At 39.7% G+C, this 24,538-nt stretch overlaps 1 protein-coding gene across 4 annotated transcripts in view; it reads left to right on the top strand.

Annotated features, from left to right (window-relative positions):
* DENND2C (DENN domain containing 2C) overlaps window positions 1-24,538 on the top strand; it is a 51,323-nt gene that overhangs the window by 13,876 nt on the left and 12,909 nt on the right. For all 4 annotated transcript variants that reach the window (XM_008147191.3, XM_054712317.1, XM_054712318.1 and 1 more), the window contains 9 exons: window positions 4,757-5,771; window positions 6,308-6,444; window positions 6,871-6,983; window positions 7,494-7,664; window positions 11,298-11,394; window positions 14,937-14,981; window positions 18,058-18,245; window positions 22,094-22,203; window positions 23,951-24,020. In XM_008147191.3, the coding sequence (XP_008145413.2) occupies window positions 4,945-5,771; window positions 6,308-6,444; window positions 6,871-6,983; window positions 7,494-7,664; window positions 11,298-11,394; window positions 14,937-14,981; window positions 18,058-18,245; window positions 22,094-22,203; window positions 23,951-24,020 (1,758 nt within the window). In that variant the 5' untranslated portion in view covers window positions 4,757-4,944. The remainder of the gene's footprint in view (window positions 1-4,756; window positions 5,772-6,307; window positions 6,445-6,870; window positions 6,984-7,493; window positions 7,665-11,297; window positions 11,395-14,936; window positions 14,982-18,057; window positions 18,246-22,093; window positions 22,204-23,950; window positions 24,021-24,538) is intronic.

Genomic DNA, 24,538 nt, shown 5'->3' with positions numbered 1-24,538 from the left:
AGAAGATTCATTCTTGCTGGAGATCTTAGCAACTGCAGCATATGATTTTTGTTCTTTCCTTTTGAAGTCGAGAACTTTCGCCTTTTCACACAAAGGAAGCACTTCATGTATTCTCTTCAGCATATCTAAATTGCCAGCATCACTCTTGTGCTTTAGGGCCATTATTAAGTAACATAAGGATTACTTGAGCACAAGCACTGGGATACCACAATTGATCTGGTAACTGAGAGGGCTACTGCATGACTAACAGGTGGGTGGTGTAAACAGTATGGATATGCTAGATGAAGGGATAAATCATGTCACAGGCAGGACAGAAAGGGATGGCATGAGATTTCATCACACCTCTCAGAACAGTTTGCAATTTTAAACGTTTGACTTGTTTATTTCTGGAATTTTCCATTGCATATTTTCAGATGGCAGTTGACTGTAAGTAACTGAAACCATGACAAGTGAAACCATAGCTAAGGCGGAATATTTAGCCGAAAGCAGGTGATTTAGACACCAGCTGACTTCCGGCTTGAACAATCAGCAGAATTTTAGAGATTTGAACAATGTGGATTATCATCTGATAGATCAACTAGATATTCATTATCTAAATTTGACTGTAAGAGTGCCCACTGTGCAAACTAAACGGTTCTTTTCCTCTTTGGCCAGAACAATAAGATTTTTGTTGTTGTTAATTCTCACCCCAAAATTAATTTTTTCATTAATTTTTAGAGAGAGTGGAAGGGAGTGGAGGAGACAGAGAGAGAAAAATTGGTTGCCTCCTGAACCTAACCAGCTAGGGTCAGAATAATAAGATTTTATATCTGTTTTGCTACATCTCTGTCTTATCTATTAATGGAACATTTTCATACCTTTCACATAAAAAATCAAATGTGCATCCCAAAGAAATGTCTAGGTTTATAAAGGAGACATGTATGACAAGGCATGAGTTGCTAGGAGCTTGGTCCCTGTATTCAATATAGAAATCAGATGAGAATTTTTAGTACCCGAAGCACTCTGTGAATCTAATTTCCAAGTCTACATTGGTCTCTGCTGAAGAGTCTGCTGCCACATTCCTAGGGATTATGGATTTTCCTACAAATTCTGATATAAACTTGGTTCACTTAGTAATATAAGAAGTTTGTTTGGGAAGTTAGTTGCTTTTGTACTTTATTTAAGGCCTGTTTCACCAGTGGCCCATACGGCCTCTTAGGACTAGTGCTTCTGGATATGGTACCATTTATAGTAGGCATACCTAGATTGTCTCTAAACTAGATTACTAAAAAAAAAAAAAAAGGAAAAATAATAATAAATAAATAAATAAACATATTACTAGCTGGAACACCCTCTGATTCCAATTTTGACTCCTGCAACTTGTCTTGCTGACATGTTACATTCCAACACCAAATAATTTGCATCAGCTAGTAGTTTAAAACTAGATTAGAGTTACACAGAGTTCAAATACCACCAGACTTGTTTCTTGGCTGTGTAACTGTAGTCAAATTACTTAATCCTTCTTAGCCTGCTTCCTTATCTATAAAACGATTCTTATCTATATAATGAGCATTTGTTTGAATATTCCTTGGCTCCCATCTCTCTGAGACTTGAGTCAGGTGCAGATACTCTACAGCAGTGAGGTGTTCCATCCTATTTCACCCCAAAAGGCAGTCATCTGCAGACTAGAGCTCTTGAAATCACCTATGCAAATCCATCACCATTTTAAATATCCAGTAGATAGCACTCTTTCCACCATATGCCAAGATTCTGATCAATCTTGATCATTACGGCTCGCCCCATTCCCTGCCAAGAGGTTCTCTGGATGTGATAATGCTTACTGAGCAATCACTATGAGCCAGGTGTTGTTCTACTCACTTTACCAATATTAACCCATCTAATACCTGTAATAGCCCATGAGGTGAATACTATTGTTATTCTCAATTTGAAGAGGAAGAAACAAGGCACAAAGAGGTTAAGTAGCTGATACATCTCTTAGCACTCACTGCCACAGAGACAGAGGTATTTATTCTATGAGGTTGTTGAGGGTTAAATATGAAATTATGTAAATAAAGTGTTTAAGACAGTTCCAGGCATATAAAACCTGATCAATAAATGATAGCTACTATTAATTACTTCAGGAACACACAGTGTACTTTCAAGGCCAGTTCAAAGTTTTCTGTGAAACCTTCCTTAGCCCTTTACCCAGAGTTCACTCCTGTGTGCTCCCATTACACCTGCTAATAATCCTGTAATTGTCTTTCAATTTTGAATTCTCCTTAAATATTTCTGTATACTTTTTCCATGATCCCCAGAATCTTAATATTCTGGAGTCATTCTTGCTAAGTACACTTAGAAAAAGAAGATACTCAGGGATGAAAATGAAAAGAGAAGTAGCATTAATAGCCCATAGAAGTACATGCCTCTGTGATGCTGTCTTAAAAGACCTAAAATAAACCCAAGTCTCAAAATGTACTTTTTACAGAAGAGGATGCTAAGATGCGTCAGAGAAAAATTGAAAATAATAAAATCTGCTCAGGAAGATGGGTAGAAATTTGAACTCACATTATTTGCTTTTTTATTAAGTATATTTAATTAAATATTTAATTAAAATATTACTATAGTAAGTCATTTGTAAAGCCTCTGGATAAACATTTTAATAAAACCCACAGGAATAAATCTTGAATGAAATTCCTCATTGAATTTAGATAAAATTATTTTAAAGCAAATGATAAAGGAACAAAGCAGAAGAGAAAAAAGAGCAAATGTCTAATTTAAATTCTATCTTTTAAACTTCTATTATCTTGTTGTCTGTTTCTTGAATAACAAATCTTCAAAGCAAGCACATACAGGATATCAGTCTTTTATCTCAGTCCTATCAGAAGAAACAGCCTTACAGGTAACTAAAAGTGATTCCCCAAATAGCAAAGAAACTTTAAAAAAAAACAACTAATATTACCAATAATAGACAATATAAACTTGTCAAGCAGCTATTGTACCTAATTGCAAAGCAAGAAATACTATTCTTCCAAAAAATTGAATTTTTTAACAGTTCTATAACTTTGTTGAGATCTGTCATGGGAATTGTTTTTAATGAAAAATAATAGTTGATTTAATGCAGATTATATTCAAAATTTTGAGGCATAAGCCAAAGACTCTGAATATGCTAACTTTGTGATTATGTTACAAGGTTGGTTATGCACATTATTTTAAAAACTTCCAAATGATTATAACTCTTCTTTGCTATTCACTGATTCCGACGGGTACTCTTACAGGTTCTATTTGCCACAGCTTTGTGACCCTCTGAGTTATTCCCATAACTAACCAAATGATATTTCACACTGAATTTTTGTATTCCTCCCAAAATCATATGCTTAAGCCCTAATCCCCAATGTGATGGTATTTGGGATGGGGCTTTGGGACAATAATTGTCTGCTGTGTCCCTGTCTTGCAATTTTTACAGGAGGGTTTTTTAGAATGATTTTCTTTGCATCAGGCCCTCATCAAAATTTATTTGCTGACAAAGCTGGTTTTCCTACAAACCCACAGGAACAATTGAAATGAAAGCTGATGCAAGTCCTGCTCTGCCTAGAATACATTTTGAGTGTGCATTGTGTGTGTATCAGTTTGGGTCAGCTACACTGACAGAGCTGGGCCAAGATATTTTCCTGCCTGTTAATCAAGGCCACACAGACAAAGCTCAAGGAAGGATGACCCCTGCCTCAGGAAGCTTTGAATCAGTTTCTATTTATAACCCACATGCAGTAGAACTTGAGCTCAGGTCTTTACTCAGTTGATAGGAAAAATTCTCTGCCAAATTTTGTATTTGAGGAAACAGTTTATGGGCTTCTATGAGTGAAGCCTCTATGTGAAAGGAAGGAATATGTTAATAACTGTAAGTATTTTTGCTGATTTGGGTCAAGGGTGTGGTGACAGAGATGTGGAAATTTCTGTCAGTGACATAATAGGTTATTACATTTTAAAGCAAGAGTTAGTTAATGGTACCATGGATTGTCTTTAGCACTGTGTGTATTGGATCCTCTGCTGTTAATAAAAATGTTGAAATAGGGTATGTTATGGGCTAATATTATTTCTCAAAATAGGATAGGAGGAAGAAATTAGCTATTGGTGTTTTTCTAGAATAGCTGGTTCTTCCTTTGGATATATACATAAACCTTTGGTGATTCGAGATGTATTTCTGTGTCTGTATGCTTTTTATAATACTCTGTAGCTTCTTGTTTCATTAAGAAAAGGTTTTGTAAAGAGCTGATTTATTATAAAATAATATTGCATACTAATATATATAATCTCTCACAAAATCTCATTCTGCCAAACTTTAGGAAATTAAATATGGCAGAACATTAAAACTGACAATTTGAGAAATGCTACAACTAATATTTTAGGTATGCCTTTATGGAGTTGAATTACTTAATGAACAACAGGTATGATTTTATAGACTCAATATAAATGAAATACTTAGAGATAGGTGGGCAATGTTTAGTGATGTTTAAAATATTATAGCCCAGCCGGTGTGGCTCAGTGGTTGAGTGTAGACCTATGAGCCAGGAGGTCACAGTTGATTCCCAGTCAGGGCAGGTGCCCAGGTTGTGGGCTTGATCTCCAGTTGGGGGGCATTCGGGAGGCAGTCGATCCATGATTTTCTCTCATCACTGATGCTTCTGTCTCTCTCTCCCTCTCCCTTCCACTCTGAATTCAATAAAAATATATTTTTAAAAAATTATAAAACCATTAACATATTCTTTTCTTATTTTAACAGGATTATTCAAAATAAAGTTATAGCCATTTTCAACAAGGTTCAATGATTAAAACATTTTTATAAAGAAATTTCCAAGTTAAAGATGAAAAAAAAATACTGGAATTATTTGGATTCTAACTGACAGGATAAAGAACACAGAATTTCCCAGTTACATGTAATGGAACCTCAGTAAAATTCATCACTTTGGTATGCACCCAACTGGGAACATGGATGTTGGTTTTTCTCGTTCTGCTGTTCAGACACTGTCAAGAAGCCACTGCAAAAACATCAAACAAAAAATTTCTCAGTGGGAAGGACGGACTAATGGTATATCTAATCCAGATAAGTGGCACCGAAAGGACTTTGGAATGAGATATAATAACTGTCACCAGGAGATTCTTCTTAAGAAGAATCGTGTTGCTGAGGGAAAGAGCAAAAAGTTGGATGTAACCAACTCTCAAAACGTTGGTCTAGATATTAATGAAGATGCCAAAAGCCGGGATCAAAGTGCGGATGAAAGTGAGAAACATGAATGTAACGATACTCACTTCTTTAAAAGTGAATCAGAATCCAACTGGGTATGTTCCCGGGTCAAACAAATTGAAAGCTGGAAAGAAGTTGCTTTGGATCCAGAGACTTCATTACCTCCAGGAAATTTCTATACCTCACAGATACTGTGGAAGAAAATCGAGGCACTTCCCCCAGATAAAGTCCTCAATTTGGCTCTAGAACATTGTGTCTCTTCAGAAAAGGAACTGAATTTCAGAGTTCTGGAGAGTTCCTGTGGAGTAACCAAGAGCTTGGAAAATATCTATTCTGAACCGGAAGGACAAGAATGTGGACCTTCTATAAATCCTTTGCCAAAACCTCGTAGGACATTCAGATATTTGTCTGAATCTGGTGTTATGCCATGTAAAGAAAGAAACTGTGACAGAAAACACTGTGAAAATAATTCTTGTGCAGAGTCTTATTTGGCCTCTTCTCAGGAACCTGAACCAAAGAAATATGGGGGGAAAATCAGAGGGAGATCTAAAAGGTATGTTTTCATTCAATAGGTAATGATTTGTAAGTATTTTCCTTACTGGACTCTGGAGTTTCTTTTTTTTTTTTATCAAACAGTTTCCATTCCCCTAATTTGATTATACAGATGTTGATTAACCCAAGGGGAAAATACGTACACGAGGAAATAGTAGAAGCATGCCTAATAGCTAACACAATCTACTGACATAGGAGCATCAGAAAAACTTCCATTTTCTGTCTTCAAGCATGTGTAGGGAAGCAGGTACATTCTTCTACTTCATTTAGAGCATGCTGGCCCTAGTCTCCCTTTTTATTAGAGAATGAATTTAAGAAAGGTACCCAATGAAGAACATGAATAGAAATCGGCTAAAAGCCTCCAATTTTCTCATTGTGCATATAGGGCATTAGCCTAGTTTACTCTTAGATATCTGATAAAACACTTTGTAATTTTGCACATAAGTCTTTTACTTATCGATTTTTGTCTGTCATACCAATTTAAAAAAGACTAGAGTTTTAAAAGATACAACTTGAACATATATCTCCTTTCTTAAGGAAATCCTTTGAATTTGAAGACATTCAGCACTTCCGAAATCGGAACACACAGAAGATGCATGAAGAACTTGGAAGAAATTCTGGCTCAGCACTTTATTACACACAGTCTGAGGACAATATCTATGAGGATATCATATGTAGGTGTCCACAACCTTTGCAATTCAATTGAATGAGTATGTATTTCGTGGAGCCCTTAACTATAGGATGGTGTTTTCTTTTACAATCAAGCATATCTTGCTCTAGATTTTTCTTTTTAATAAGGAAACCTTTGTTGTGTAAATTCTTTTATTCTTTAATGGAGTGTACAACTAGTGTAGTGGACTGCTCATTTCAGAAGTAGATGTTTATAGTACCGTATTTTGAGAATATTTTTAGCTTGGTTGGACACCTGAGTAGTTTATAAGCTTAAAGGGCCATTAATTTTGAGACCTCCCTCCCTCCAGCAACGGGGAATAGAAAGCTGAGCATACTTTTTTTTAAACATTTCTTTTCCTAGCTATAGTCACTTTGTTTTCATTTAGTTATGTTCCTCTAAACTTATTTTTTTGTTGTTATTTTTCAAGATCCCACCAAAGAAAATCCATATGAAGATATCCCATTGCAGTCTTTTCCCATGTGGAGATCCCCTTCAGCATGGAAGCTTCCACCCCCTAGAAGTGCCTTCAAAACACCCAAGGTATAACCAGAGAATTAACATAAGAAAACATTGCATCTTGATCCCTAGAAAAAGGTTGAAATGGTTTAACTAGGGCCAAAACTAAGAGGCATTAAAATATGGGGTTGTTTTGTAATGATGGCTTTTTATTCTTTGTTTTGGGGTAGCATACAGCTTTTTATTTTCTTTGGTTGGAGGGGTTGTTTGTTTGTTGTTTAGCACTTCAAAAAAAATTGAATGTAAGCACCTTTAAAGACAGGCCATGAACTTTGCAGTTCACTAGTTACCACAGCTCCCTATTAGTCACAGCAAGTCTGGTCCCTGAAAACCTTCACCACTCCTGGAAGCAAAGGCTGCCTTGAGTCAATGAGGACTCTGAGCCATGGTTTTCTGGAAATTTGATTACATTGTAGTAGAAGATAAGATGATTTTAAAGAAAAGACAAATATTTTTCCGGGGTAGCTTTGAATTTTAGAACACAGGCATTAACTAGGTGATCTTACCCTTACCACACTACTTCTCCTGTTTTAGCTTCCTCCCAAACCTCACTTCCTTCACCGGAAGACCATGGAACTGAAGAACTCACAAGCTTGTTTAAGGTCAAAGCTCACAAAGGATACCACTTTGCCCGTCACTTTAACTGAATGGAAGCTCTTCCGAGCTGGAGAAGTTGCAAACAGGAAAAGAAAAAATGTTCCAAGGGTAAGGATTTTCTTTCTTTGACTCTTATTTCAGCATTTATTGTCATAAAATGAGAATAATTAAACTTTAGATGGATATAAATAATGGGTTAGACCTGACCTACTGGAATTAGGAGATTTGGAAAGCAGCCTTCACTTTAGGTTTTTGCTCATGCAGAAAAAATGCATGGCTTTTGCCAAGGTTTCTTGATGGTTTTGGAAAATTGACTTTAGATGGAGGGCTTCACTTCAGCTACCTTAGTTCTCATTGCAGTCAACTGCCTGGGTCAGGGAAGCACCAGAATATCGGATATAAGAACATTTTATTAAGCTGTCTTCGGTCTTCTCACTCACATTATTGCCAAAGTAAATTCAGTTTTGTCTGCAAGTTTAGATTTTCAGTAATTACAAAGTACATGCCGTTAAATTTGGGACAGATATTTCCATTCAGAGGAAGAAAAAAAGAAACTTGTCTATTACTTGGGAATAGAAATTTTCAGCAATTATATTAAATAAATTACTTCCTTCTCAAGGAGAAAAGTCAGTAAGTCTGTAGTCATCTCAACCAGAGCCATTGGAATCAAAATGAAGAAATTGGGATTATTTGTAGACAAATATATATATATTAGGAGGGATACTTAAGAAATTACATGAAAATATTTTCAAACTCTTTATGATACTTTGTTCTTCTGTAATTCAGAATGTCTTCAGGATTACTGTTAAGAAATGAAAAAATCCAATCATTTAAATAGTACTCCTTTCCTTAATCCCACTCGTTTAGCACAGTTTTTGTACCTGATTTTAACATTTAACAGAAGTCACAGCTGTTTCTTGGTTTAGTAACTGATTGGCTCCTTGGGAAATACTCTGTTCCATAATTACTTTAATTCTTCTGATCTATTTCCTGCCCCTCCCTCTTTAATATGTGAAAAGTTAAAGACACAGTTTCTAAAATGCACTAAACTGATCTTTCTCAGTGGAAAAAAAAAATCTTTAGCTGTGTATTCTCCTGAGGATGATGAGGAAGGGTTAAAAACCTTCGGCGGCCTATAATGTTCCTAACAATTGTAATTCCCCCCTTCGATAGACCACGCTGGCAGAACGAAGCTGCTTCCCACATGGCCCAGAAATAACTCATTGTGTGTTCCCAGGGGCCAGAACACAAACACAATAGAGACTTCATTTAAGATGTGGTTTTTGGAATGGCATGAACAAATACTTAGGAATTATGGACTGTAGAGTCTAATGAGACCCAAGGAGATTTGAGTGCTTTAGACTTCATGCCTCTACTTTCCGTACTGTGGATCTCCTGACTGCTTGAAGTGTGTTCACTTTCTGATTATAGGTGGTAGGATCCAACTTTTCCTTCTCTAATATTTCCCAAACGTTTTGGAGGGTCTTTGTTTATTTAGAATTATGGGGTGGGAGGAGGCGGAACTCTTGATTATCAGGCAGGAACAGACTGTTAGCATTTCTACCTGTGATCCTCCTTGAATTATATGCTTTTAGTATGTTCCATTTGCAATACAAATATTGCTTTTGGAGTATCTTACGAAAAAATATTCCACACGAAAGCCTTTTTCATTTATTTCCCCTTTGATGACTAGAGCTATCCCTGGAAGAGAAACTGGTTTCATAGTTTGCAAATCACTGATCTAGTCCATATGCCTCTTCCCCACCCTTCCTTTCTTACCCTACCGTGGAAGCCCGTGTTTGCTAGAGTAGATTCCCTAATGCTTGTGTCACATGTGTACAACAGTGTGTTTCCCATCATTTCTTAGGAAGACTGTTCTACAGTATTTCCTACAACTAGAAGATAAATGTAGACGCTTCTTCCTAGCTCATAACCACATTTTAACTTTTATTACTTTACCTTATCTTTCTAGGGCAGATTGCTCCCTTTCCTTTATAATAGTTGGGTATACTTTGGAGTATATTTTTCAAATGCACATTAATATTTATAGTAGTTATGCTCATGTTGACCTGTGTCACTCCAATAAGTTCAATTTTAAAAAATTTATACTAGTTTTGTTCATTTGCAACCAAAAATATATGTTTGCTCTCATATGTCTTTCCATAGCCCTAACTGCACCTTTTACATTGGATTCTTTTATTTGTTTTTCATAATGCTAATATTTAAGGACATTGGTAATTTTTCACTTGCATGGCAGCTACAAAAAATCTTTAAAAGAACAAACTCATCCAAAAATGTGGGGATAATCTGCATATTGGAAGCACATGTTTCTCACATGTTATTTTTTGCTCTGGACTCATTCACTGCCTATGGATTGCCAACATTGCTGAAGAAACAAGGACAAAAGAGAAAACAAGAGTGTTTTTCTCCAATTTTGTTGGTTATCATTTTTTATAATGTTCCTAACAATTGTAATTCTGAGCATTAAATATGTTAAATCAGGACTAATAGTTAAGAAAAAGCTTGGAATTTTAAGAAAAAGATACATGAAAAGAACTAATCAGTTCTTCCTTTTTTAAAGTGGCAATTGATCATCTTTAATTCTTTCCTCTTTTTAAAAAAATATATCTTTATTGATTTTAGAGAGGAAGGGAGAGGAAGAGAGAGATAGAAACATCAATGACGAGAAAGTATCATTGATTGTCTGCCTCCTGCATGCCCCCTGCTGGTGATCAAGCCCACAACCCAGGCATGTGCCCTGACAGGGAATCAAACTGTGACCTCCTGGTTCATAGGTTGACACTCAATAACTGAGCCACACTGGCCAGGCTCTTTCCTTTTTTTTTAAGCCCAGTCTGTGTGTATGTCTGTCTCTTTCTTTCTGTCTTTCACACACTCCTTCCAGCAGCAAAGAAATCATTCTAATGAATAATATTTATTAAATGGAGCATAGTTATTATACTCGAGCATATTTGAGAGTCTCCTAATTTTATGATATGTTTCTAAAATAAATTGTAATATTAGTGCTCTTAGTAGCAAAGAGATAGAGTATTCCCTTTGACAAAAACTTCCTATGTATGATTTATCCTCTCTTTGCTAAAAATTCCTGGGAGCAAAAATAACTGAGCCCCACCCTGCCTTCCAAGTGAATAAGTATTCCACTTCCTACTCTGGGCAGGCAAAAACTTGAGTCTGATAGTAAATGCTTGGTCACCCTATTAGGTGCAGTACCTAGATTTCCTGCATGTCATGACATGGAATGACAAGGAATCTCTCCAAAGCCTATGCTGGGTTCTTCTGGAAAGGATCCCCCTTCTTTTACCCATGTAACATGGACTTTGTTTAGAGCAACGTATTATCCTAGTAAAGATCATTTTAGCCCTAGCCGATTTGGCTCAGTAGATAGAGCGTTGGCCTGCAGACTGAAGGGTCCTGGGTTCGTTTCTGGTCAAGGTCACATGCCCGGGTTTGCGGGCTCGATCCCCAGTGTGGGGCATGCAGGAGGCAGCCAGTCAATGACTCTCTCATCATTGATGTTTCTATCTCTCTCTTCCCCCTCTCCCTTCCTCTCTGAAATCAATAAAAAAAATATATCTTTTAAAAGATAATTTTAGATTCAAAATTGAGAAATGTAAGTTTCATTTATAAAATGGACCTTTTTCTCAATGAGCATCTCAAATTAATACTAGGCTGCAAACTTGTTGGTGTTGGTTTTAACTTGTACTTTTCTGGTCTTTTCAGCTTGTATTGAGAATAGATGACATATTTGAATCAAAGAGAGGGAAAAAGAGAGTAAAGTTACATCCGTACACTGGAAAAGACGTAACTCCTTCTAAAGGTAAGAATTGTTCCAGCTGTCCATAGCTATCAGCATCTGAGGAGAGAATCATATAACTTAATGGTTGATGTGAATTATAATTTTTGGTTTACTTTCCTATCTATCCCACTTAAATATAAAATTTATTTAGGATAAGGGACTATTTCTTATTCTTCCTCAAGCTCCTCTTATTTAGTTCTTTGTCAAGTAATAAGTAAATAAATAGATAATTAAATAAATGAAAAATATATACATATAAACCAACAAGATTAATTTTTTCATAGGTAAATTGCATCATTCTTTTGTAGTCCTACTTTCATTTATAATCATTTATCAGTATAGACTCTTTCAGTGGAGAAATGAAAATATTATTATGTATATATTGACTGAAAGTATGTGGTACTCAACTTGTAGTCAGTCATCTTATAAGTTCCATAGTTTTATCCTTCAGATGCCTAGATAAAACTTATATTGTCCTAATTAAGAAGCTTTCAACATCCAGAGTGAATTATTAGAATTTTCTTTAAAACTTATGCAAGATTCTTTAACTTGGTTGTCTGCAAAGAATAGGCAGGATTTAGTAGTTTTTGTATGTGAGATTCATAAGTCAAAAACAACAGCCAAGTCATACCAGAAGAGTATGTTTCATATTTTTGCAGTCTTCCAAAGACAAAAATTTTTAAATTTCCCTTAAATCTATTCTACAGTCTAACAATTACTATCTGAAAGTGAAATTCTTCATGTTACAATTCAAGACTCTTTCTTCTTACTCTGCGATGATTAAAATCAACTGGCCACTATTTTAAATGTCAGTTTTTATATTCTCAAAAGCAATTAGTAAAAGACGTTTCAGTCTTCTGCAGAAGAAATACTTCTGATTATTGTTAATAATAGCTAACATCACTGGATGAAGCCATAGTTTCTTTACGTACTGTACCTCATGTGTGTAACATATGACCACATTAGGAGGTAGGGACTATCCTAATTGTACAGACTAAGAAACTGAGCCAGAGGAGGAAATGTCGTTTTAAATCAAGGAGCATGGAACCACAAGGTCTTAACCCTTTTCTGTCACCAACCGTTACTCTCAATTTTTCTCATAAACTTTGATTTTTAGCAGTTTCACTGTCTCCTCTCCATGTTTCCTTATCTTCACTAAGGATATGGCCAAAGGCTTTTAATTTGTATAACCCAGAACTACATACAGAAGGTGAAAACTGATGCTAGATATTATGCTGGATCCTTTCAAATACATTATCATTAGTTTTCTAAACAGCCCTCTGTGGCAGATAGTAATCTCACTGTTGTAGACAAGGACATAAATTGTAAGTTGCAAATTATGTACAATATCAGGACACTGGGACCAGGACTTATTCTAAAAGAACATTATCTTTTCCCCAGATTAACAGCAGTCTATTGATAACTATATTCTCTAGATATGGCACCCTCAGTAGGTTATTACCAATCTCTTATTCCAGTGGTCGGCAAACTCATTAGTCAACAGAGCCAAATACCAACAGTACAACGATTTAAATTTCTTTTGAGAGCCGAAAACCGACTTCTGCGCATGGGCCACGAAGTTTCAATCACACTGTACGTGCGCGCCCGCACGTGGAATTTTGTGGAAGAGCCACACTCAAGGGGCCAAAAAGCCGCATGTGGCTCGCGAGCCGCAGTTTGCCGACCACTGTCTTATTCGAATGCTTTATGCATTTTAGTAAATTCAGCTGTAAAACAAGTTTTTGAAGAGACAAATTCTTTTTTCACTGCATCATTATTGAAAAGGAAAAAAATTCAACAGCCTGAATTGCCAACTTCTAGCACACACACACAAAAACGCAGTCCTTAAGTTGTAACCCTTCCCTTTAGAACTGTTTTTCGTTTGTGTGGCTCAAAGACAATATGCATTTACCCGTCTCTGTGACCAACTTCTTCAGCAGGCCAGGGGTTTTTTTCTCAGGCCTGAGGATCTCCTGGCTCCATCCATGGTCACTGTTCTCAGATTTTTGTTTTCCTTCTTACGCATTTGTCTGCTTATCAACAATGTCTAGTAGGACCAGATAATTATATTTACCTACTGTGTCAGTACATGCTAAGCTGTACTGAATCTATTCCAACCTAAACATTTAAGTTTCAGTTATCAGAATTACAGAATGATTTAGTGCCATTCTTCAATTCTGTCATTACAATTTTGTGTGTTAAAGTCACATGTAAAAAGGAACAACCTAGTACTTTTTTGATCCCTCTAGATTCTGCGTAGATTTTCTTGGTGGCTTATAAACCCCTTAACCTTAACCTTCATTTAGTGTCCGAGAGTGCAAGTCACAAAACCGTAGATGTGAATGTATTATAAGGTCTTTTCCTGTTATATTACCTCTCCTCCCTTTTCCCTTGCTTTTCTTTCTTTCCTTAAACTTCCTAGACTCCCTGAAGGTGCCTGCGGCTAAGGACTCAGGAGCTGACAGCGGTTGTTCCTTCATACCGAACAGTGTTTATAGCCCCAGTATACTTTTTGTCATGGTGGTTAATTTGAAGTTACAAACATATGTGGTACCAAATATTTAAATAGCTAATTTTTCTGTAACATCTCTTATGTCCCTGGGCCTTGTTTTTCCTGATATACTTAAAATTTTCCCCTTTCTTCACATTTTATTTTTGCCCTAACTTTTCACTTAACCTAGAAATTTTTTGTTCACTTGTAAAACACTCTCTTGTAAAAGGATAGCCCTTATTCTCAAGAAACTTAAAATTTGTTTGGGAAAAATAAGAGCAGTTTAAAGCAGAATTTCAAGTAGAAAAGTTCAGTTTGGCCCTGAGTTAGCTTAGAGCAGTGGTCGGCAAACCGCGACTCGCGAGCCACATGCGGCTCGCAAGCCGTGGTTTGCCGCTCTGTTGACTAATGAGTTTGCCAACCACTGGACTAGACTAAATGTTACCATGTAGTTGGAAGCTGTGAGGATTAGGCAATTGTGGCAATTGTGTGCAAAGAGGTAAAGGGTAGTATATGACAATGGTCGGCAAACTCATTAGTCAACAGAGCAGCAAACCACGGCTTGCGAGCCCCATATGGCTCATGAGCCGCCGTTTGCCAACCACTGGCTTAGAGGTATCGCAAAAAAGAGATTATTACTTCATAAACTTATTTGGTAATCCCACTTGCCCCAACATTTTCCGTGATTTTAAATTCATAGTTTGTTCTGTGTTGAGATTTTTGTTTAGTCGGGTTGGTGTTCAACCTTGGATACTTTATTTGAGAATTTAAAGATAAGGATATGGATGTAGAAATAGACTCCAAACTAGACTTCTTAAAACTAGTCTGAACTACTGTTAATTTCTAGAATCAGGAAGGGAGGGTGTGGGAAGAAGACGGAATAGAGTCGTTTCTCCTCTGGGCCTTTTATTTTTTTGTGACTGTCCTGCCCTGATGTAACTAAGTGGTTGGAGACAGGCTCAGCTTTCCTGACTCCAAGCCCCCAGGTCTGTGGAGGTTTCATGTTGTTTTCATCCTCGTGGACTTCCTACCGTTGGACAAATACAAATGGAAACTGCTTCTCTCTTTTCAGGTGAAACCAGTGGGAACGAAAGTGATGCCGAGTATCTGCCAAAGAGTGAGTGAGTCAATGGGCTGCTCCCTTTCTCGTGATGATCACGGCATAGGTGGGGTGGCACCTGCCTGAGTGATTAAGCATGTTTTCCCACAAGAAGTGTCATATTGTAGGAGATTTCTTCAGTATAAGAGCTTGTTGAGATTTGGCAAACTAAGCAGCACACTGTCAGATGTCTGACAGCATTAAACATCTCCCGGAGTGGAGTGAGGCAAACCCTCATGGTTCTAAGATGGAATGTTCTTAGGGGAGTGGCAGAGCTGCGTGTCCAGACAAATGTGTAGACATTTCCCAGCAGCCAAAATAGGGTATGTGAATCATCCCCTGAGACAAATACTTGTCATTCAATATCAGATTTTTCACAGTCACTCAAGTGTAAGTAAGTGACGTTGATATCTCTGACACTGAGACAGAAAACATTGATCTCTTTCTTCTTCATAGGCATTTATATTCCAAACTAGAGGCCCGGTGCATGAAATTCATGTACAGGGGTGTGTGTCCCTCAGCCCAGCCTGCACCCTCTCCAATCGGGGACCCCTCGAGGGATGTCCGACTGCCCGTTTAGGCCCTATTCTCCCAGTAGGATCGGGCCTAAACGGGCAGTCGGACATCCCTCTTACAATCCAGGACTGCTGGCTCCCAACTGCTCGCCTGCCTGCCTTCCTGATTGCCCCTAACCACTTCTACCTGCCAGCCTGATTGATGCCTAACTGCTCCCCTGCCAGCCTCTTTGCCCCTAACTGCCCTCCCCTGCAGGCCTGGTCCCCCAACTGCCCTCCCCTGCAAGCCTGGGTCCCCCCCAACTGCCCTTCCCTGCAGGCCCGGTCACCCCAACTTCCCTCCTCTGCCAGCCTGGTCACCCCTAACTGCCATCCCCTGCAGGTCTGCTCCCCCCAACTGCCCTCCCCTGCAGGCCTGGGTCCCCCCCAACTGCCCTTCCCTGCAGGCCCAGTCGCCCCCAACTTCCCTCCTCTGCCAGCCTGGTCACCCCTAACTGCCCTCCCTGCAGGCTTGATCACCCTCAACTGCCCTCCCTTGCAGGCCTGGTCCCTCCCAACTGCCCTCCCCTGCTGGCCGTCTTGTGGTGGCCATCTTGTATCCACATGGGGGCAGCCATCTTTGACCACATGGGGGCAGCCATCTTGTGTGTTGAAGCGATGGTCAATTTGCATATTACTCTTTTATTACATAGGATTATTGTGCCATTTATTTTTTGTTAGACTATAGAATATGCCATGCAGTTTTTGCTATATTTGTTCTTTTACTTTATGGTGCTTGATACCCTTCATTTAATGGATTCTCACAGGAAGTTTGTTAGTTCCTGTTTGATTGGCAAACGAGACATGGAGAAAATAGGAGACATGAATAATCAAAGTTGCGCGCAGGGCAATTCCAAGTCTGATACCCTGATCTTATGATTAACAGTCAGGTGCTCCCTCCACTGGCCTGAATTGGTTCAGGTGTTTGATTCTGCAGCCTGAAGGTGAAACTTAAGTCAGCATCAGGTTCAGCCTGGATGTGTACAGATGACTAATTTAGTGCTGTTGATACTGAGAAACAGGACCTAAATTTTTCTTGACTTGAACTGAACCCTTTGGAATAAGTAAAATTTTTTCCTAGAGCACTAAATGTACTAGATAATTCTGGGAAGCCACTCCTAGATGTATTTTTAATCCATAGTGTAACTCTTTTGGGGGCATAATGCATCATATATATTTTTTTAAATCAAAATGATTAGTCAGAGGATGAGTCTTTCCATCGTTGGCGCAGAATGACACATAGGCAAGTCTCTGAGCCACTTGGACTATTTCTTCTGCAGGTACTACCTTCCCCCTGGGGGACACTATCTCAGATTGTTCAGAATTAGAGATAAATGAGAATAAAGGATAAATGCAAGCCAGTGTTGAGTGGTATTGCTTGCACTGTTTAAGTAGTATGTTTTTATTCTTTTGAGAAATAGTCTGCGAATGGATGTGTTCTACTTCAATTATTTTCTCTTGCATTTAGCATCATTTATTGATATTTATTTATTTCAGAGATGAAGGGAGAGAAAGAGAGAGATAGAAACATCAATGATGAGAGAGAGTCATTGATCGGCTGCCTCCTGCACACCCCACATGGGGCATCGAGCCTGCAACCCTGTCATGTGCCCTGACCGGGAATCAAACCTCGACCTCCTAGTTCATAGGTCGACTCAACTGAGCCATGCCAGCTGGGCTAGGATCATTTATTGATAAGAAGTGCATGTCCATTATTAGAACTATGTGCCAAGGAGAGAAGGGAAAAGGACAGTTTCTTTCACGGGAGAATAGTTTTTGTTTTAATTTTATCAAACTTTATGTATTTACCCTCTGTAGGACTCAGTTGTTTTATCATATCATCTTCCTCTCTACCCCCCATGATTTCATGGTCCCAATAGTGACATCTTTTGTCAGGCCAGTGCTTTTGCCTGACATGTTCTGTATGTCCTGGTGTTAGGCCATGAAAGATGGGATAACATACCGTCCTTTCCAGCGTATAAGACGACTGGGCGTATAGAAGATTTTCCTGGGTTAAAAAGTCGTCTTATGCCGAAACCAGTTTGGCTCAGTGGATAGAGCATCAGCCTGCGGACTCAAGGGTCCCAGGTTTGATTCCGGTCAAGGGCATGTACCTTGGTTGCGGGCACATCCCCAGCGGGGGGTGTATAGGAGGCAGCTGATCGATGTTTCTCTCTCATCAATGTTTCTAACACTCTATCTCTCTCCCTTCCTCTCTGTAAAAAATCAATAAAATATATTTTTAAAAAAGTCATCTTATACGCCGGAAAATATGGTAGATTATGTGTTGGGACATAAGAGTATCGGTTGGGACATGGAGCATCAGTCCCAACACAGGGCCCCCAAGTGCTTGTGAGAATCTGTACTTGACCCTCACGCCTGTCATAGCCCTAACAGGTATGTCTGTGTGGCAGACGTTGGTGAGTCAACATTCGTTCAGCTGTAGCTGAGTGAAGATTAGTCCTGAATGGGTTGCGACCTCTGGGTGCTAGAGGGAAGCTGGCTTCCAAGGAAAACAAGGCTCCGTGCTGTCGTTGCAGATCGCCACAAGCGCTTAGCACAGCTGCAGCAGTCTTCCAAGAGGAACCCCCACTACCAGACCTTAGAGCGCGACCTCATTGAATTACAGGAGCAGCAGCTGTTTGAACTCTTTGTGGTAGTGTCTCTACAGAAGAAACCATCAGAAATAAGCTACATTCCCCAGGTCATTCAGCAGTTCCCTGGAAAGGTAGGTGCAAGCAGGCAGGGGGCATTCAGGAATGTTCCTGTGTCTCTGCGTGTATTTATTTCCTCTTGTTTTTTGTTGTCTCTGTCAGCTTTTAGTAGTGTGCTGTACTTCCTATAGGGTCTGGTAGATGACTCTGATGACATCTTTTTATATATACATGTTTTTTATTGATACCAGAGAGGAAGGAAGAGGGAGAGAGAGATAGAAACATCAGTTATGAGAGAGAATCATGGATCAGCTGCCTCCTGCATGCCCCACACTGAGGATCGAGCCCACAACCCAGGCATGTGACCTGACCGGAAATTGAACCGTGACCTCCTGGTTCATAGGTTGACACTCAACCACTGAGCCATGCAGGCCGAGCTCTGATGACATCCTATGTCAAGCATGAGCTGCCACCTCAAGGGGGAAAAAAGCTCATTATCCAAGTTTGTTTTTTATTTTTTGCTTTATTTACTAAGTGACCTCTAGCAAGTTACAAAGCCTCAGTTTTCTCGTCCTTATTGAGGGGAATAATAAATGTGGCAGAACAGGGTAGCAGTTTAGAGCATGAATTCTAAACCAACTATCTGCATTTGCCACTTATTAGCTCTGTGACTTGGAGCAATTACATAACTGCTCTGTGCCTCAGTTTCTTCATTTATAAATGGAGGGAATCATAATAGTGTCCATTCCACTGAGCTGTGGTGAGGACTAAATAGCTGTATAAGGCCCTTTGAACAGTGTCTAGCCCATAGTAAGCACCATATAGTGTTAGCCATTATTAGTGGGGGTTTAACGACATAATGTATGTGAAGTGCCATTCCTGGCACATGGTAAGCACTTGGTAAATGGTAGCTATTATTTTTTTTATTGGTATCTATTATTAACAATATTATTTAGTTTGCTCTGCCTTTTTCAAAACATGATTTATTCATTCATTTCATCAAATATTTCTTAAATACCTACTGTTTGCCAATATTAGGTGCTAGGAATACAAATGAAAAAGATCTTGGTCCCTGCCCGTGAACACAGGGCTTAGAACACAGACCCCAGATGTGGCCCTGAGCTTCGTGGCAGCAAATACAAAGAGAGGAACATGATCATTGCATCAGGGCTTGCAAACCGTGGCCTCTGAGCAAATTGAGACTACAGACTTTTTTTTTTTCTATTTGTGGTGTTTTTGTAAAAATAATAACAATAAATTATTTGTTGCCAATGTTTAAAAATCAAATTTCACACAAAAACCTGTGCTTCTGCTTTTTCCTGAGAAACTGGAAAGCCTACCCGCACTCAGCCTACATTCCTGAGCGGCAGGAATTGGCTAAAACTGAGTAAGCCATGGCTGGCTTCATGGGTACGTGACCAGCACAGTCACATGAGGCCCCTCCCTCAGAAGGGCCCTGTGCTAGGGATTGAATGCTCTGCAGTTCCCATTGCAATTCTTAATAACGTTGTCTTTGAATTTGTGTTTTGGAAGTGAGATTCGATGGGACAAGGAGGCAAGAGGCTAGGTCTTAAATGCTTGGTTCATGCATGGTCTCACCTCTTGCCACCTCCCCAGGATGGTTCTCTACTTGTCCTCTCCCCTGCCCCCTGGTTTCCTGGACCCTGTCTGACTTCCCCGCTTCTGCCCCTACTCAGTGACTACTGCCCCCTCTGTCCCTGGCTGGGGCTTGGGCACAGGCATGGAGAGGGTCAGGATCAGGCAAGCATTGCCCCACAGCATCTCTAGGCAACGCATGGCGAGATCTTCCCTGCCTGGGCTGGCAGTGCCACTCATGTTCAGCGGCTGCCTTGGTGGGGCAAGAACTTGCACCACCCTCAATCCAAGCACATCCCCCTGTGGAGGCTACAACCCCGTGGGGGTTGCCTAGCTGCTGTGGGTTGGAACAGTGGCCCGAGAGATGGGGAGATGCCTGGCTTAGCTTCCTTACCTCTAGTCGGGACACAGTTTCAGTTCTGCACCTGGAACCCCATCAGCTGGTGGGTCACTTGTGCACCAGATTGCAGGCCAGGACCTCTGGGTGCCAGTGAGGGTTGTGAGGGTCTGCACTTGACCCCAGGATCCTTGTGCCTGAGGGCGCATGACATTAAATGGCAAATAAAAACCCCATCACAGGATGAAAGACCACAGAAGCAGATGTTTTATATTTTATTTCATGTTTCATGTTTCCTGCTTTTTGAACAAGGGCCCACAGTTCACCTTGCACTGTGCTCTGCAGATTATGTAACGCCATGGTGAGAGTGACCCTGTAAATAGGGACATTTGCTCACTCTCCAGCTTCCTCCTTGGAGCACTTCCCTCCTTTAAGTCATCTGCTCAGCCCTGTTAGGACTTTTGGTTTCTAACCTTGAGTTACATGTTTCACTAAAAAAGCTAGTGAAGCATGACTGTACTGGAATCAAAGAGACGTTTCCTGTATGGATTCTCATTAAAAAAAAAATTATCAACAACATCCCTACTATAAATAAATCAATAAGTTTAATTTTTTAAAAATAAAATTCCTCAGTGTAGTGTGAGGGCATGGGGTCATGGCCCTGCTTAGTAACATGGGACCATTAGAGTCTAAAATAATGTCATCTAGATGGTCTTGAGGAATCAAATTTTCCATAAAGAGGAACTTCACACACCACCACCCCCCCGCCTCCATTTTTGATATCTTATATTTGCAGAGAGAAATCTTGAGGTTGAACCTGTTTTCAACACAGCCTGAATTAATGGGCTCAAAACCAGATAAGGATCCAATTGACTCTGGCAGTGACTCAGGGGCGTCTCTGAGCGACTTATTTAGCATCTTTGTGCATTAGGCACCTTAAGTTAGGGACAGAAAGAGCTGGCCAAGCCCCTCTCAGTCCTATTGCAGGAAACCTTGAATGAAGATGATTGTGAATCATTTAACAATATGCTTTTCCATTTCTTTCTTTTTTTAAAAAAATATATTTTATTGATTTTTTACAGAGAGGAAGAGAGAGGGATAGAGAGTTAGAAACATTGATGAGAGAGAAACATTGATCAGTTGCCTCTTGCACACCCCCTACTGGGGATGCGCCCGCAACCAAGGTACACGCCCTTGACCGGAATCGAACCTGGGACCCTTGAGTCCGCAGGCCGACGCTCCATCCACTGAGCCAAACCGGTTTCGGCATGCTTTTCCATTTCTTAAGAACTTAATATCCAAGTGACCCAGAATGGCTGCATGTTTTGCTTTAGAAATGAAAGGATAGAGCGTTTGTATTAGTTACATGAAGGCAATATGATAATTAGACTTATTATCTGCTTGTTTTTATACTAAATTTTCAATGTCTTTTGGTTTAACTAAACTTAGACTGTCCTTTAAGTATAATACCAGACTTGCACAAAAGGGTCTTCCATGCTGAAATTTTACAGGAAGTTGCAAACCAGTAATTAGGTAGCAAAGATTACATGCTAAGGGAAATGATTATATATGGAGTGGATTCTAAAAATTTCTTTTCTGAAAAACATTCATCTGCTTTTTCAAAACATCTTTGGTTATTGATCAGAGAGTGTCTAGAGCTGACTAGGTTTTTGCTATCAGTATATTATAGAATAGATTTGTATTTATTTGATGTTCCATGTTCAGTTATCTCTCTTACATCAGATTATAGGATCTCCACAATACCTTTATGTGTAAAAATAGGATTTTTTATTCTCAGTAACTTTGTTTTCAATGCATCTTCAGTGGTTACTAGTCTTGGCCTTTCTGTTATGTTAAACAGCACAAAACTATGCTGAGATGACTACTTAGGCTTATCAGAGACCTCTTTTCCCAAGACCAGGCTGAGTATTTTATTTCTATTCTCCACTTGCATAGAATATTAGTCACCTGCATTGTTATCTTTTTCAGGGTGATCATGGCTTTAAGCAATCCAAAGACACTGAAGAGAGGCTCAAAGTTATCCCCAAATTTTGTTTTCCTGATTCGAAGGACTGGGCTCCAACCTCAGAACTCAAGAGGTAAATAGGCTACTTTATCTGGTTTCTATTTGTTGGAACCACAAACATAGAATCAGACAGAGTGCTTGAGAAGTGGGAGAGCCAGCAGTGAAGCGGTGTGGACTGTGGCAGGTCAAGGAGGCAGTCGGGGGGAAAGGAAGAAACAGAATTAGAACATTTCCTCTTGGGACTCAGGAAAAAACCACACGGAATAATGTCAGTGTCCAAGGGAAAACAAGTGTGAGAGTCTCTCCACTTTGCCAGTCCTGGCAGAGAAAAAGTTCCACTTTACATACAACCAGAAATGCCACCAAGTGGATAGAAAGGGAAAAGCCGACCTTAGGGACTACAAACAGGTCAAACAGAGCAATGCATCTGTTTCTCCGAGTTGATAGAAGAAGCCACAGTCCCGATTGTATGGGCCACTGTGGGAGGCTCCCGTGTGGGACATGTAGAATGTTGAGAGGGGAGATATAAAGAATTTCTTCCCAGTATCTAGAGAAAAACACCATATTTAATTAATAAACCATCATTATGCGTGCATCCTGCTTGTAAATCAGTAACTGCTTTGTTCAAAACTGTAATTCTTGATCATGCCATTTTGACTAAAAGCGTGGTTATGTGAACCATGTCACATGCCGCTGACCTGCTGGAAGACAGCCTCAGCTGTTGCCTAAGGAGCCCTGCCCTTCCACCTCCAACTGCCTCCAGACTAAGCCGCTGTCTCCCATAACCAGTTTAGCCTGATCGCCACTCTCATCGCTGCACCATCAATCCTGAGGCTTTTGTGCTGGCAGTTACACTTCCAACCACACAGCCCCTTCTTCCTCTTGCCCTGGCTGCTCCATGGTCGGTTCCCCCGCCCCCATCACACCCCGCCCAGACAAGTTATGTGTGTTTATTCTAGAACTAGAAATTCGTGCACTGGTAGGGTCGCTAGCGCTGCTGCCGGGGGCTCCCACCCTTCCCCTGGCCGGTCCCGCCCCCTGGTCGAACTCCCAGATGAACTGCTGGTTGAGGGGACAATTTGCATACTACGCTTTTATTATATAGGATATTCGGAAAATACAGAGAAGTAAATAAAAAGCAGAAATTAGAAGTTATTGGCATTCTGGTTACTCAGAGATAATCACTGTAACTATTTTGGCATATTCCCTTCCAATCTTTAATTTTGGCCTTATATGGACACATGTACTTACTGTTCAAATTTGGACTTTTTCATAAATGAACTCACTTCTTAGCATCTTTAAGTCTACTTTTCATAAATTATCTCTGCATATATTTTCTCTATGTTTCTAATGAGGAATTGGTGATTTTCCTATGGACAGTATCCTTAATTTTTACATATTAAGGATACTATCCTTTGCCTATCACTATATGGCCTCTCATAACTAAATAGAAGAATTTTTGAAGGGAAAAATAGTTTATCACAATCACTTACAGCTTTTTGATATGCTTGACTAAATTGGACATTCAACAAAAGGAAAACAGGCTTGATGGATAACTAGACTGGATAAATAGAAAGTAAAAGGAGGCAATAGCATCAACAATTCATCCTCTACCTATTCTCTCACTCCAGTGCAAGACAGGACATTCCCAAGGCCCTGGCTTTCTCCCTCGGGAGCAGTGTGACTTGCAGTAAATATAATATTAATCCCTCCTCTTACAGTCACTGCTGTTAGACTAATTGTCAATTGTTTGTTCTATGAGGAATGTCAAACAATTGCTTGGATCTCAAACTAGTTCCTGTTTTTGTTTTTGTTTTTAGTGAGACGTTCTCCTTTGTCTTAACTGGTGAAGATGGGAGCCGGTGGTTTGGTTACTGTAAGAAGCTTTTGGTAAGTTGCAGACTCGTGCTACAGGCAGGGTTGGTCAAGGAGCAATAGAGTCACACTAGGAATTTCAGAAACGCTATCTCCCGATGAGTTTGAGGGTTACTCAATGATCTGCGTGTTGCCCTAGCTGGTTTGGCTCAGTGGATAGAGCACTGACCTGCGGACTGAAGGGTCCCTAGTTCAATTCCAGTCAAAGGCACATGCCCAGGTTGCAGGCTCAATCCCCAGTTGGGGGCGCGCAGGAGGCAACCAATCAATGATTCTCTCTCATCATTGATGTTTCTTCTTTTTTTTTTTAAAATATATTTTATTGTTTTTTTTAAAGAGAGGAAGGGAGAGAGATAGAGAGTCAGAAACATCGATGAGAGAGAAACATCGATCAGCTGCCTCCTGCACACCTCCTACTGGGGATGTGCCCGCAACCAAGGTACATGCCCTTGACCGGAATTGAACCTGGGACCCTTCAGTCCGTAGGCCGAAGCTCTATCCACTGAGCCAAACCGGTTAGGGCATCATTGATG

The sequence above is a fragment of the Eptesicus fuscus genome, chromosome 22 (genome assembly GCF_027574615.1).
Source record: "Eptesicus fuscus isolate TK198812 chromosome 22, DD_ASM_mEF_20220401, whole genome shotgun sequence".
In the NCBI taxonomy this organism is placed as follows: Eukaryota; Metazoa; Chordata; class Mammalia; order Chiroptera; family Vespertilionidae; genus Eptesicus; species Eptesicus fuscus.
The sequence above is the reverse complement of the archived record's forward strand: the minus strand, read 5'-3'. Positions and strand labels throughout refer to the sequence as shown.